At 43.5% G+C, this 15,439-nt stretch overlaps 1 protein-coding gene across 4 annotated transcripts in view; it reads right to left on the bottom strand.

The window, feature by feature from the left end:
* E2F6 (E2F transcription factor 6) overlaps window positions 1–15,439 on the bottom strand; it is a 228,407-nt gene that overhangs the window by 105,417 nt on the left and 107,551 nt on the right. For all 4 annotated transcript variants that reach the window (XM_085610691.1, XM_085610690.1, XM_085610688.1 and 1 more), the window contains one exon: window positions 2,979–3,195. In XM_085610691.1, coding sequence (XP_085466817.1) covers window positions 2,979–3,195 — 217 coding nt within the window. The remainder of the gene's footprint in view (window positions 1–2,978; window positions 3,196–15,439) is intronic.

Genomic DNA, 15,439 nt, shown 5'->3' with positions numbered 1-15,439 from the left:
TTTGTGAAATTGTACTCCTCCTCCAGATAAGTGGCAGTGGGTTTTCATTTAAGCAGCTGCTTACAGTTTTTTTGTCTTATGAATTTGTGGGAGTAATTATCTTTCATGTGTGTGTTGGGAAATTCGGATTCCTGTTCGATGACTACTCGACCCGTATGTAGAAAAGTTTAGGCCCAGATGATCTTATCTCCAGTTGTAACTTTCTGCTGTAGAACAGAGCTACCTTTGTTTGGAGGGACTTTTGTTGTATGGATAAAGGAATAACAAGGTAGTTAATTTTCAATGAACTTTGACTGCTTGTTAATACGGCTAATTAGAAAAGATGGAGAACATTCTCATTATGACTTTTCATTTTACTGGAGAGGATCTATAACTATATTTGAATTAGGCGCTTTCATTTCTTGCAGTGTCTTATGTGTGCTATTCATCTATTACATGGATACATCAATCTGAAGTTTTAGTTGACGTTCCACAAGCAAATTACCAGTGTTCAAGTTCTGTGTGTTTGCATTTGCAGGACATGGTGCTGTGTTTAACTCTTGTTCGCTTATTTACTTTGTTTCGGATTTGTACACTGAAACTCATGTGAGTTCAGATTTTCGCAGTCTTGTGGATAATAGGCTAAGCATTTAGATCCAAAAGTATATTAAAAGTCCATTGTTTGTCGATATTTTTTCTTTTCACAGGTTTCCCCCCAGATGTACCTTTCCTCATTCCCTTTCCTCCCTTTGGCTTCTCTGGTGTCAATAATACAGAGACAGAGCTGCCGGAAGATGGGCCTCTGGGGAGGTACTGTTCCTGAGGATCTTAATCCGTGATACCACATCAGTACCTGTCGGCCTAAATCCTGGCTAGCTCACAGTGCCTCACCTGAACTCCTAAACTTCCCAGAGTAGCGTGTGATTTTGGCAACCTAGAACATGATCATCAAGTCCCCAAGAGAACCGTGGAATCAGATCCTCACCTTTCACCACTTACTCATGCATGCCCTTAGCAAACAGAAGACAGACAAAGAAAGTTCACATTTATCAAAAGTATTGTAGTCTATCATGATGCAAGTGTGCTGCCATTATTTGGCAGATACAACTAAACAAAGTACTTTGCATTACTATCAGGCTGTTTAAAATAAACATCACAACTATAGTAAACTATCTTTATGTCTAGGCCCCTATCCTTACTGTGTGAGCTCGGGGATGTATGAGAGATTTCTGGGATTGGCAACGACCCCATACCTGGTGTACGTGGTTAGGTGGTCCGCATCATGGGTGTAAACTTAATTTACACAAAGCTGCAAGTCAGGCTTTGCGGATGTTAGTTCCAGGCTAGTCTCTCTGCCAAATTTCTCCGCTCTGCTCCCTAGCGGATGAGACAGTTTATACAATAAAAACGACTGTGTTGGAAAGCTGCAGCTGTGTCATGTGTTATGTCTAAAACGTATGGAGCTGTTGCTGACCGAGCAGAGAAAACAGTACACAATTGTATGCATTTTAGGCAACTTTGGACAAAATGTGCGAATTCTAAAAAGAATCACTGAATAACAATCCATAGCAACGTAGGGGGAAGAGACCAAGCCAGTGTCTGAGGAAGGTGTACAGTCCTCTTGCATCTGCAGGTTCCTCATACCAATTGTCCTCAGGGTCTTCTAAGGGTTGGTATTCACAAGGGTCCATAGGCCCTTCCCATTTATCACCCAATCCAGGCCCAGGCACTGCCTCCAATCTGGGTTGTCTGCCACCTGGCGGCACCAGACATAGCCCATCTTGCTCCGTTTTTGAGCCGGGAATGACAGTGGAGATGACAGAGCAACCAATGGGCACTGGGGCGTCAGTGCTGCAGCAGGTGCCAAGGAAGATAGAGGTCACTTGACTGGCAACTCCGGATCAGTCAATGGATCCCTGGGTCCCAACGGCCGCCAAGGACGAATCTTACAGCGATCGACCAGAAGAGGCCCCTCAAGGACCCTTGGGGCCACAGGAAGGACCAGAGGGGTCTGGCTGCCGAAAAATGAGGTGCATGGCCTCAAAGTTCTTTAAGCTGTGCAGGGTCTAGCTTTGGCTTCCGGAAAGTCAAGGAGGCGTGGAGAGGCCCAGGCACAGGTTCCACCACAGAGCTAGGCCTTGAGTGCCGACGGCCCCGCCCATCATCAGAATAGTTGCACAAAAAAGTAGAGGACCTCTTTGACTATTTTCTTCTTGTGGGACTTACCAGACTTCAAATACAACAAGGACTTCTAGGAGTAGCTCTGCAAACGATCTCTGGACCTTCCTCACAATCGAGACATGGAGCATCCCGGAGTTGACCAGTGTAGAGGAGCTTGAGGGACCCGCTCCTTCAATGCCTTGGATGCATGGTTCAGCAGTCCTCTGATGTCTTAAGAGTCGTGGTCACACTCCAGACACCAGAGGCAAACCAAGAGAAGATCAGTGACCGACATCTGCTGATGACAGGCTCCGCAAGGTTTGAAAGATGCTCTGCTTTTCTGGTGGAAATCCCTATCGCACCAGGAGACAAACTCTCGAAAAAATATTTGACAAAATGTTAGTCAAAAAATTACTCTGGTAGCTCTTCTCCAGATCTGCACCAACTGGTGCGAAAAGAAAAGAACTGATGTCAGCGTGCTGGGGTGGCGCCTATATAGGCACTGTGCATGTCACTTTCAGCATGAACGATGCCGATAACGCCACACGAAGCCAAACGATGCCACTTACCGGCACGCTAGGTACTGCTCGACAAAAGATTCCAGATCCAGCCAGCTAGCTGAGGAATATTTTAAGGTAAGGAATCTGCAGCTAAATGTAATAAAATTCTACTTTACTGTATTGGTACAACAAAATCAGCCCTCTAGCGTTTATGCATGAACTGATAAAACACTTTCAGGGTGCCTGGACACCCAAAATAATTTTTACACCTATCTACTGAATCAAGAAAATAAACAAATACAATGTGAATGGTAAAACAAGTACATTCCTTAGACTTACACCCACTGGATGAGGTTCTTTGATCTCTTCTGAATGAGGTGGATTCCATCTAGCACGTTAGTGATGTCATAAACTCTCCTCTTCCGCACACCTAACGTCTTCGCTACTGCATTCAAGTCGACAATACCATCTGGTGCCGCACTGATCACCTCCATAAACCTTTTGGTAAGGTGTACTAGAGATACATCAAAACGAGGTTTTCGCCAACTGGGTTGCTCTATGGAGATGAACAAAACAGTTTATTTCGTTACGTAGGAGAGAGAAGTTCTGCCTGGTTTTACTTAGAAGAGGCCCCTTCATTTTTCAGTACACACTATTAAGGGGTGCACACATTAAACACCCCCCCACCCTTTCTCCCAAAGAACAAATAGCCAACATTCATTGAGATATAAAACAAGATGGTAGTTTTGCTAACCTTTTGGAATTTAAGATGTGTTAGTCACCTCTCACAACAAGATGTAGAAAGTTATACAGCTGGGCTCCTCGCACACTAGATGTGCCAACAAACATTTTAGTTGAACAAACGTTGAATTTGGACCCGGGATTCTAAGTGTTAAGCGCTAGGAGCCACTGGTATGGTCCCTAATAATAGAAGGCTGATGGACCATACAGATATCTTCCAGCAGAGATGGATTTCAGGTTAAGTGGCAGTGAATAGGACCACCAAATGTAAAGTTTTTTTTTGTATACTACAATTCGTGCCTAATCTGCAGTGTATAGACTTTTTATCCCAGTTAACTAATAAATGGGTAATAGGATCTTGCATGTTCCCCAAGTATTTTAAGAAACCCACCATGTAATTGTGAGGAGGCTTCTTTAAAAATCCTGAGTTAGACTCTCTTTACACAGATTGGCTCAATGGGATATCCAACCTGCTTTAATTATGCCACAGCAAAATTGATGAGTTTGATTAGAGTTATTGAGATGATGCTCAGCAGACGCTTGTCTGTGACAATAAGCTTTTTCAATGCTGTAAAAATAATCAAAGTACAAGAAACAATGGTCACAGTGGTACATAATTCAATACAAACAATGCAACATTACCAAGAAATCAAATGTTACAATCTGTCATATTCTAAGTATGCTGATTTATTCAGTGAAACAGCATGAATAGTCTGTACATTTTCATATAAAATGCAGGTGCTCAAGGGGAGAAGGAGAAGGTGCTAAAAGAGAGGTATGCACTTGTGAGGGTTGTAGGGAAGTAAAGGCAATGCGCAATAATTACATCAATGGACTGATAAAAACCTATCCAGACGGATGAAGGCGAATATTACATTTGGACATAGTAACATCGGGACAGACAATTTCTGATGTCTGTACTAGTCCACTCAAGAAAAACCAGACGTTTCTACCCCCTTCTTTGTGTAGGTTGACTAATCCTTATAATGGGGTCTTCATCAGGGCGGGATGGGGGGGGGTTAGAGGAGACACCTACAATTAATTAATAAGGTCTCATTATTCTGGTGATGGAAGTACGAAACTTGGTAATAGTTTGTTGAGAAGACAAAAAATGTGTTACCATTCAAGACCTGCTTGAAAAATCAGGAGGTCGTTTTCAATTGATGAGGCACATAGGCTCCAACGTCAAAGAGGCGAAAGGCAAGGACAAGGAATTAGCAGTGAATGAAACGAACACGTGTAAGCACCAGTACACGGATCTAAGAGGCATATCTCACAAGGGAAAATTGCCATAGCCACTTACAGAGTCAATTGGTTATTGTGGCAAACAGATAAAGTTAACGTGTCCCATAGCTCAGCATTAGAAATTGCAGGTCATCATGGGTTGTACCGGTCATTAATCTGAATAATAGAATAAATCAGGATGACCATTGTAAATTGTAGTGGCAAAACATTTATATACATTAACATTAGTGTCCCATGCGATGGTTCATACCATCCAAAATGAACTTACTCAGTATTAAAATAAGGTACCGTGACTCGTGACCTAAGAATTAAAATCTGAAATACAAAACATGGGGAAACTCATGAGGACCCAGTGTCTCAGATAAATTGGTAGATGTGGACAGAAGCAATAGAAAACCAGGACATACCTTGTAACCTCTTCACGGTGGAAGAATCAATCAAACTTGTTGGACAGAGGTAGGAAAATGCTATTAAGGCCACCATTCTATGTCGGAACTGGGGTAAATGACTTTGCTAAGCCCAAAAATTCAGAAAAACAAAAAATCCTCAGGAGAACTGCCGCTTACCTGGCCATGCTGTACAAGCGCCTCCAAACACTGACAAGCGCGCTCGGCAGAAGCTGCTATTTAAAGCATGAGAAAGTGGCATGCACGATAAGCACGTACCGCGGGCAGCCACTGAATGAAGGCACATTCAGAAGGAACGGCCTGCAGACACAGATTACTGATATGGACTCGATTGAGCCTGTGCGGGTCGATCATTTATGACGTGGCATTCATGAAAAAGGATGACATGAATCGATCTAACCCTAGCGCTGTTACTTAGGGGCTGTCGTATATGACATGGTATTAACCATAAAATTGTATCCGTACTCAAGGGGGAGACATAGTTCAGAAAAGACCAGCGGGATGGTGTGAATACATTTAAAATCAACGACGGAAAAGGAACGCGTAACTTACCTGTAACTGCGGTTATCCAGTATTGGTATCTTTCTTTCTTTCATAGATTCACATGCCTGAATCATAGATTCACATGCCTGAATCATTCCCCGTCGCCGGGATGGGAGTCCCCGGTAAATAAACAAAGCAATATCTCAGTAGACATATAGAGTAATCGGCCCAAAAGGCCTTACCTTAGTAACATATCCACGTCCTTATGTAAAAAAGGACCAAACTTTGGAGAGTAGCCAATCAGCTAGTACCACTCTAGAACCTTCCTGGAAGGAGCTCTAGTCCCTCAGATTTTTGTAAGCGCAGTGCTAAGTAGTTGTATCACTGAGCGATCCAAGAGAGTCCTTCCATGGGAGGTGGGTGGGTTGCATGTGAATCTATGAAAGATACCAATACTGGATAACTGCAGTTACAGGTAAGTAACGCGTTCCTTATCCAGTATTAGGGTATCTTTTATAGATTCACATGCCTGAATCAGAATAGTAAGCAATGAAAAGCACATTTCTAAAGGTACAGTATATAAATATTCACCAGATAACATATCAATGTGAAAAATAGAAAGTACCAGAAACAATGACATAGCAGAGGCATAAATCACAGTAGAGAAATGTGCGTATAGAAGAAAGGATGGTGGGATGAAAGGAAGGGCTCACCTCTAATGAAATAGAGGACGGAGCCCCTCTTGACCCACTGCAGCGTCTTTCATGAGTTCCGTATCCAGGCAGTAATGCTTGGTAAATGTATGCAGCGTCTTCCATGTGGCCGCTCTGCAAATGTCCACAATGGGCACTCCTGCAAACAGTGCCATGGAAGTAGACATTGCCCTTGTGGAATGGGCACGAACTGTGGAGAGCAGGGGACGCCCTGCTTGCTGGTGACAGAAAGTAATGGATGAAGAGATCCAGCGGGAGATACTTTGCTTGGTGAGTGGTAGACCTTTTCTAGGCCGACTGTACGCCATGAAGAGCTGGTTAGATTACGAAATGTCTTCGTTTTGTCGATGAAGAACTTTAGGTAGCGCTGAAGATCCAAGGAAAGCAGGGTCTTTTCTGCCACTGTTTGCGGATTTGAAAAGAATGAACGCAGCACAATAGGCTCATTAAGATGGAACTGTGAAGAAACTTTAGGGATAAACTTCGGATTTGTACGAAGAATGACCCTGTCATGTCTGAATTGAAGGAAAGGTTCTTGGATTGAGAAAGCCTGGAGCTCCCCCACTCGCCTTGCCCAGGTAAGGGCTAGAAGGAGCGCTGTTTTCCAGGAGAGATATTTAAGATCCACTCTGTGTATTGGCTCAAAAGGGTGTTTCATAAGTTGAGCCAGAACGGTGTTGAGATGCCAAGCAGGAGGTACAGGTTTCACCGGAGGGAATGTTCTAACAGTCCTTTTAAGGAATTGCTTAATGAGCCGATGAGACCACAGAGAAGGACCTGCGGAGGATCTCCTGAAGCGCGATATTGCTGCCAGGTGGACTTTAATGGAGGCATGAGCAAGACCAGATTTTGCCAGATGAAGGTACAGCAGTATTTGCTCAGGCGTGGAAGAAAGAGGGTGCATTTTGTTTGATTTGCACCAGATACAAAACCTCTTCCATTTTAATGAGTACGTTCTGTTGGTACTATCTGCTCGGGCCCGAGCTAGAACTTGTCTACAGTCCGGAGGAATGTCTAAACTCTGAAACTCTCTGAACTCAGGAGCCAAGCTGAAAATTTGAGAGATGCCGGATCCGGATGCTGGACTTGTTGGTTGTGAAGCGTAAGGAGAGATGGAAATGGTTTCAACCTGATCGGCGATTCCAGGGAAAGAAGGTGAAGCTCTGTGAACCAATGTTGGCGTGGCCAAGCTGGAGCTATCAAGATGAGTGTGCAAGGCTCCGCTTTCAACTTCCAGAGCACCCTGGGAATCAGGGGAATTGGCAGAAAGGCGTACGCAAAGACGTTGCACCATGCGATCGAAAATGCATTCCCCAGAGACCCTTGCTGGGGATGCCAGCTTGCAAAGTGTTGGCATTTGGTGTTCTGCCGAGTAGCGAAGAGATCCAGAACAGGGGTGCCCCATCGAGCGAATATATGCTGTTGAGGATCCGCTGATCCAACTCCCACTCGTGACAGGCTGCTTGCCGTCTGCTCAAAGAATCCGCCAACACGTTGTGGGTGCCTGGAACATACTCTGCTCGAAGAGAGATGTTGTGACTGAGCAGCCAGTTCCAAATTTCTTGCGACTCGTGAGAGAGTGTCGGAGAACGAGTTCCGCCCTGCTTGTTCAAATAGTGCCTTGTCGTGGTGTTGTCGGTTCGGACAAGCACTAGAGAGTTTCTGATTCGTTGAAGGAAAGCCACAAGAGCGAGATACACTGCGCGCAGCTCCAGAAAATTTAATGTGAAGTTTCTTCTCGGAATGGGACCATTTTCCGCTTATCTGCAGTTCTTGAAGGAAAGCTCCCCAGCCCTCTAAAGAGGCGTCCGTGGTGATATGTGGAGCAGCAGGAAGCAAGAAAGGCAAGCCTTGAGAAAGGTTCTGTGGGCAAGTCCACCACCGTAGAGCCTTTTTGTTGATCATAGGGGTCACCTTGATGATGTCGTCGAAGGACCCCGTACACAGGACCCATTGATCAGAGAGCGCTTCTTGGAGAGGCCGCATGTGACGGCGACAGTGCGGAACTAACAGGATGCAAGAAGACATCATCCTGAGTAGGGATTTGAAGAGGCGCACTGACAGCGTCTTCTTGGAACTTATACAGAGTGCCAAGGAATGAAGTTTGTCTTTGCGTTCCTGTGATGGAAACGCCTTCCTCTGTATGGTGTCGAGGGTAGCACCCAGAAAACGGTTGCGCTGGTAAGGCTGCAGGACGGACTTGTCCTGATTGAGAGTCAGTCCAAGACAATTGAAAAGCCTCAGACAGGCGCTGGAAGACCTGGACGCGCCTTCTAGAGAGGGTGACTTGACGAGCCAGTCGTCCAGATATGGGAAGACTTGATGGTCATGTTGTCGTAGGTATGCAGCCACCGGAGCTAGACATTTGGTAAAAATGCGTGGCGCCGATTGGAGTCCGAACGGCAGGACCCGAAACTGGTTATGCCTGCCCGCCACCATGAATCTCAGAAATTTCTTGTGGTTGCGGTGTATTGGAATATGAAAATAGGCGTCTTGCAGGTCTAAAGACACCATGTAGAAGCTGTAGCACCTCCTGAATGGTGACCATACGAAACGACTTTTTTCAAGAACTTGTTTAGATTCCTCAAATCCAATATCGGTCTCCATTTTTTCTCCTTTTTTCGAATGAGGAAAAAACGGGAGTAAAACCCCTTTCCCCTTTGACCTGGGGGAACCCTCTCTATAGCTCCCTTCTGGAGCATGAGTGCCACCTCCAGGAGTAAAACACGCACATTTTTGTTTTGTGAAGCATAGGATGGGGAGGGGTTTGGGGAGGAATTTGGATGAACTCTAGAGAATGTTCGAATTGAACCAATTGTAGAACCCAGCGGTCCGTAGTTATTTTCTTCCAATTTGTGAGAAAGTGGGAAATTCTTCCTCCAACTCTGGAGGGCAGAGAGGAGTTGGAGACCAGCGGTAGTTGAAAGTCATTGTCGCCGAGTGGCGTCCTTCTGTCTCCCTCCCTTGCCACGAAAGGAAGATTTAGTGTAGGAGGAGTGTTGTTGACGCTGCTGATACTGTGGACGATATTGCTGAGAGGATGGGAAGGAAGATCGGTGTTGGAAATCTCGTCTAGTAGAGGTCTAACCTCTCCCTCTTGAGCCTCGAAAAGAGGGGTTCCGGAATCGCAGGGTACCCAAAGCCCTAGCGGTGTCAGTATCCTTCTTAATACCTTGTAATGCCTCATCTATATGTGTGCCAAAGAGCAGTTGGCCATCATATGGCATGTCCAATACCTTGGTTTGTACTTCCGGTCTGAAGGAAGTTGCCTTCAACCAACCCTGGCGCCGTAACACAGCTGCGCCCACGAGTTGGCGAAATCCGGTAGAGGCAATATCCATTGCACAGTCTATAATTTCAGAGGCAGATCTCTCCCCCTCCAATAAGATCTTCTTTGCCTCTTCCTTCGACTCTTCAGGTAAGTTCGTTAGGTATGGCGCAATATCTGCCCACATCTGCCGATTACAACGTCCCAACAGTGCTAAAGAGTTGGAAGCACGCACTGTCAACGCAGACATGGACGAAAAGCGCTTACCAATGTTGTCCAGTCGCCTACCCTCTTTATCCGGCAGAGCAGTCAGCAAAGCAGATGGATTTTTTTTACTTTCTCTGAGCGGCTTGGGTAATGACGGAGTCCGGTTTCGGATGGCATAGAGGAAACAATCCTGTTGGTGCGAGGGCATAGGATTTTGAAAGCGCTCACTCTACGATGTTATGAAAACCTCCAACGTCCTCTGGAGGAGAGTCAGCTGTGGTAGGAACGGGAGAAGCTGGACAGGGAAGAATGTAATCATCCCATTCGTCCCGATTAGATTGGGTATCCTGAAGCTCTCCTTCTTCATGTTCCTCATACAGAGCCCCACTTGTTAACTCCCTGTCAAACATGATCTAGGCATTGACGCGCCTTTGTTTTTCACTGTGTTTTTAATTAAAAACCCTCTAGACATCCGGATGATGGTATTACCTTATATGTTCCGTATGGTGGTGTATCCCATCAATGTTTTTTTTTTACAGTGAAGGAAGTTCAAAGGTGTATGGTCATTTAATGATTTTGTTTATACCATGCAGACCAGATTCCCTTTACAAGCATAGATACATAAGATTGGTTTCATATGAGCCCGGGTGGGTTGCTTTCTGCCATTAATATGTATGCATTCACATTGTGTGTGGTCACGCAATTCACAAATGTGGTTACTGCATGCCACTATGTTCTTCTTGTCATTAGAATTAGATAGTTCTCCATGGGATTATTTGTAATGAGCCAAATCCCAGATCAACCACAACTGTAATGTGTCACGGATTTATCTCTTTGTCAAATGATTCCATGTTTCCTTACAGGTTTGTTGTAACTACATTGTGTTATTTATTTCCCTGTCAAACGATCACATGAGATAATCTTACAAGAGTGCTGTATTCACTATCTATGTCACGCACATAAACTGAGTTGCACGCTATGTTTCTCATCATGTGAAGATAGAATTTTTCCGTCTTTGATTTTGAATGTATTCACACCATCCCGCTGTTCTTTTATGAACTATGCCTCCCCCTTGAGCACGGATAAATTTTTATGGTTAATGTCACGTCATATACGACAGCCCCTAAGTAACAGCGCTAGGGTTAGATCGATTTGTGTCATCCTTTCTTACATGAATGCCACATCATAAATGATCGCCACGCACAGGCTCAGTCGAGTCCATATCGGTAATCAGTGTCTGCAGGCCGTTCCTTCTGAACGTTCCGGCTTTCAGCGGCTGCCTGTGGTACGTGCTTAGCGTGCATGACAATTTTTACACACTTTAAACAGCAGCTTCTGCCGTGTGCGCTTGTCAGTGTCTGGAGGCGCTCGTACCGCACGGCTAGGTAACTGGCAGTTCCCTGAGGATTTTTAGTTTTTCTGAATTTTTGGGCTGAGCAAAGTCATTTACCCCAGTTCCTACATAGAATGGTGGCCTTAATAGCATTTTCCTACCTATGTCCATAAAGTTTCATTGATTCTTCCACCGTGATGAGGTTACAAGGTATGTCACGGTTTCCTATTGCTTCTTTCCACATCTACCAATTTACCCGAGACACAGGTCCTCACGAGTTTACCCCGTGTTTTGTATTCTAGATTTTAACTATTAGGCCACGAGTCACGGGGCATCTGGACCTTATGTTAATACTGAGTAAGTTCATTTTGGATGGTATGAACCACTGCATGGGACTCATCGGGTTAATGTATATACATTTTTGCCACTACAACTTACAACGGTCATCCTGATTTATTCCATTATTCATTCAGATTAATGACCAGTAGAACCCATGGTGAGAGGCAATTTCTAACGATGAGCCATGGGACACATTAACTTTATTAGTTTGCCTCAATAACCAAATGACTCGGTAAGTGGCTATGGCAATTTTCCCTTGTGAGATATGCCTCTTAGATCTGTGTACTGGTGCTTACACGTGTTCTTTTCATTCACAGCTAATTCCTTGTCCTTGCCTTTCACCTCTTTCATGTTGGAGCCTAGGGGCCCCATCATTTTGAAAAAGACAGCCTGGTTTTTCAAGCAGGTCTTGAATGGAAACACATTTTTTGCCCTCTCAAAAAACTATTACCAATATTCGTTTTTCCATCACCCGACTTATGAGACCTTATTAATTAATTGTAGGTGTCTCCCCCCCCCCGTCCTGATGAAGACCCCATTGTAAGGATTAATCGACCTACACAAGGTGGTCGAAACGTCAACGGTCTTTGAGTGGACGAGTAGAGACAACAGAAATTAATTGTCTATGTCACGATGTTACTATGTCCAAATGTAATATTCGCCTTCATGCATCTGGTTAGGTTATCAGTTCATTGATTTATTTATTGCACATTGCCTTTCCTTTCCTACAACCCTCACAAGTGCACACCTCTTTCTGAGCACCTTCTCCTTTTCCTCCGAGCACCTGCATTTTATATGAAAATGTACAGACTATTCATGCTGTTTCACTGAATAAGTCAGCATACTTAGAATATGACAGATTGTAACATTTGATTTCTTGGTGATGTTCCATTGTTTTTATTGAATTGTGTACCACTGCAACCATTGTTTCTTATACTATAATTTACCCGGGTCCGGTGGTCTTTCGGGTTACCCCATTGTCAAATAAATCGTAAAAATAACCAAGGCAATTTAAACGCTAACATGTTTTGTAGCTATTGTCTTGTGCACCTGCAGAAAGGTGATCTTTATAGACTGTCTAAAATAGTGATTGATAAAGATCACAATGTGCTTGTGCTGTGAACAAAGGTTCAGCAGAGATATGCAATAAACGTATTGTCATGATACCAGCAGTCTGGAACAGAGCTGTAACATTTCAGTAAGATCATTTTTCTTGGACAAATGGAATTAGAGGCAATCTTACAATCCTAATGAGTGTGTGCCAATTACAAAACACTGAATCAGATGCCGGTATAATGGAAAGTGAGCATGCAGTTAATGTTTTGGCCAATGTGCTCAAATTAGCACATCAATATAAGTAAATTAGTACAATTACAAAGTAGAGACGCAATCAATGTGCACACCATGGTTGTGGAGCTCTAAGTCCACCAAGAAAAAGACATGCATATGAGTCAAGAAGCAATGTCACATATTTGCTCACTCTTACGAAGATTGACAAATCTCTGAATATTCCAAGGATATAGGGACTCTAAATCACTTTGTTAAACAAATAGATTACTTTCAGTGGACATATTTCGTTAACATTCATGTGTGACCTCATTTTCGTTCACCTTAAATTCAAAAAGGTACATAGTAACCTCAAAACATGAAATATAAGGATCTTATAATTTAAGCAAAACAAGAGTTTAAGGACCATTTAATGCATTTAATCGTGTTTTTAACACATATGTAGGTCAAACTACACTTCCAACATTGCTTTCGCACCAAATTAGTCCAAACATATGTATGAATTTATGATGTCATAAAAAGGTGCGGTCTACAAGCACTTACATGAAATGCCACCCTTTCCTGCTCACACTATGCAGACTGATTAGAGACTTTACAATGACCAAACTGTGGTGACCAGCAAGATTTCTTCCATCAAGTGTCTAGCCACCATACCAAACTTAAGAAGCATCATATTCTTGCACTTCTCATCTAACTTAAATGATCAAGTTACTTTTACTTTCCCTAACACTTTTTGGTGGATGGAGACCACTCTAAAGAATGGGAAACTGGGGAGGAATCAGTGGTTAGATAGAGAATCCACGTAAAAGAGCGTTACCCAAGCTAAGTAACTTGTTTTTGTGAGGGATACTTCTAAACACAGATTCTTCACATTAAAAATAGTTATCAAACCAGCACCCTCAAATAAAGTCCTACAGGACAGATTGACTGAAGTGACCTTGTCATACCTGGCTGTCCAGGTAGCAGTGCTTTGTGAATGTATTCCTGGACATCCATATCGCAGCCCGGTAGATTTCAAGAACAGGCAACCCTTATGTCAATAATTCAGGGGGCTACCTTCTTGGCCAGTACCTAGCAGATCTTGATGCAGAGGACTATTGACCTCCGTGTAGTCTTCTGCACATCGGTCCCTTTCTTCACTCCAGAAAACACCACAAAGAGCTGATCGTTTACTTGATGGGCCTTTGTAAGATCGATATAAAAACTCTAAGCCCTTATGGCGTTCAATCCATAGAGGCTCTTGTCCTCTTTCCGATGTAAGAGGGGGACCAAATAACACCAATAGAGTGATTAATTGTCCACGTGGAAAGGAGTGACAAACTTTGGCAAAAAAAAGGATAATAATAATACCGGCCAGGTCCTCAGCACCAATTTGTCCAGAATAATGGTGGGGTTGGATAGCTGCTCTGAAAGTTGCTTAAGTTCACTCAAGCAACAAGCCGGAGTAATCACAATGATAAAAATTGTTTTCTAGGCGGAGACATGCAATGGGAAACTATGCATAGGCTTGAAGGGTGTAAATACAATAAATGTCAAGACCAAATTGAAGTCCAGGCAGCTAGCATCACAAACTGTTTAACTAGCTGCCTGGACTGCCCCTTAAATTTGCATAACAGATGGGAGAATTGTTTGGCAGGAGTTAAAAGCCCAAAGGAATGCATCAGTCAAACTAGTCCAAACATCGGTTTGTGGTCCACAAAGTTTTGCCAACAGGTTGTCTACTGGCATTGGAGAAACTACAATCTTTCAAAGCAACATAAGTGGTAAAAAGGAATATAAACTGAGCCACAGAACCGTCATTAGCATGGCAATGCCAATACACAACTCTGGAAAAGTAAAGTGCATTTGTGTCTTGCTTCTTCTTGATGCGAACAGTTCAGTACATAGCAGCTACAAGAAAATTCAGTAGCGAAACATTCCTAAATACAGCTCTTACAATTTAAATGGGCAGTAGCTTTTAGATATAAAATGACATTAAGAATGATACAGACGCTGCTATGCAGGAATTAGTCGCAATGATGTAAAATTGCCTTGATGCCTAGCATCCATCTAGGTCGAATCATACAAGCAGGTTCTTTAACTGCATTGTGAACATCTTTTGGTTAATCTTGAAATGAAATGACTTAAAACCCTGCTGTACATCAGATATTGTAATAAAACTAAAAGTGCTTTAGTGCCTAGCACCTGCTCAGCACAGATCAACAAACCTTCTGTTCTCCCCCCATGGTGGATCATGCTTCAGTGCTTTCAGGACTCCCAGCCTATATTTTAAAAACTTTTCCTTTATTGAGTTGTTATAAAGCTCTTTTAGGTAGCACTGGGGCCTGAACTTCATGTAGTTGTTGAGAGTTAGCCAGTCATGACTACACCTAGCTAGAGCGGATCTTTCAAGAGCGACAGGGGCTTAGTGCTGCATTCTGTAATTTTTTGTAAACCCCTGCCTGCTCAGTTGTATCTCTCAGTCTGAGTTAAGGCCCAAATTAGTTATGGCTGAATTTAGATAGACTCTTTCTGGGGATCACGCCCTGTCTTGTATTTCGAGCCAGAGATGGTGACTTAAACAGTCCTTTGCTTGCTGATTTAAAGTTGGTTCAGCAGTTCACAAAATTGCCTGCATAGCCAGGGATTGCTTAACAAGACCAAATTTCAATCTGGTCTTGGGAGTGGACGTGTATGTTGGTAGTTTGAAGATGCTTCTGTAAATCCATCACTGAAGATTGGAACGCCACACAGATTCCTAGCATGGGCATGTTTTCGCCCTCGTTAAGGGCTCTTCA

Source organism: Triturus cristatus, chromosome 6 (assembly GCF_964204655.1).
Source record: "Triturus cristatus chromosome 6, aTriCri1.1, whole genome shotgun sequence".
NCBI lineage: Eukaryota > Metazoa > Chordata > Amphibia > Caudata > Salamandridae > Triturus > Triturus cristatus.
The sequence above is the reverse complement of the archived record's forward strand: the minus strand, read 5'-3'. Positions and strand labels throughout refer to the sequence as shown.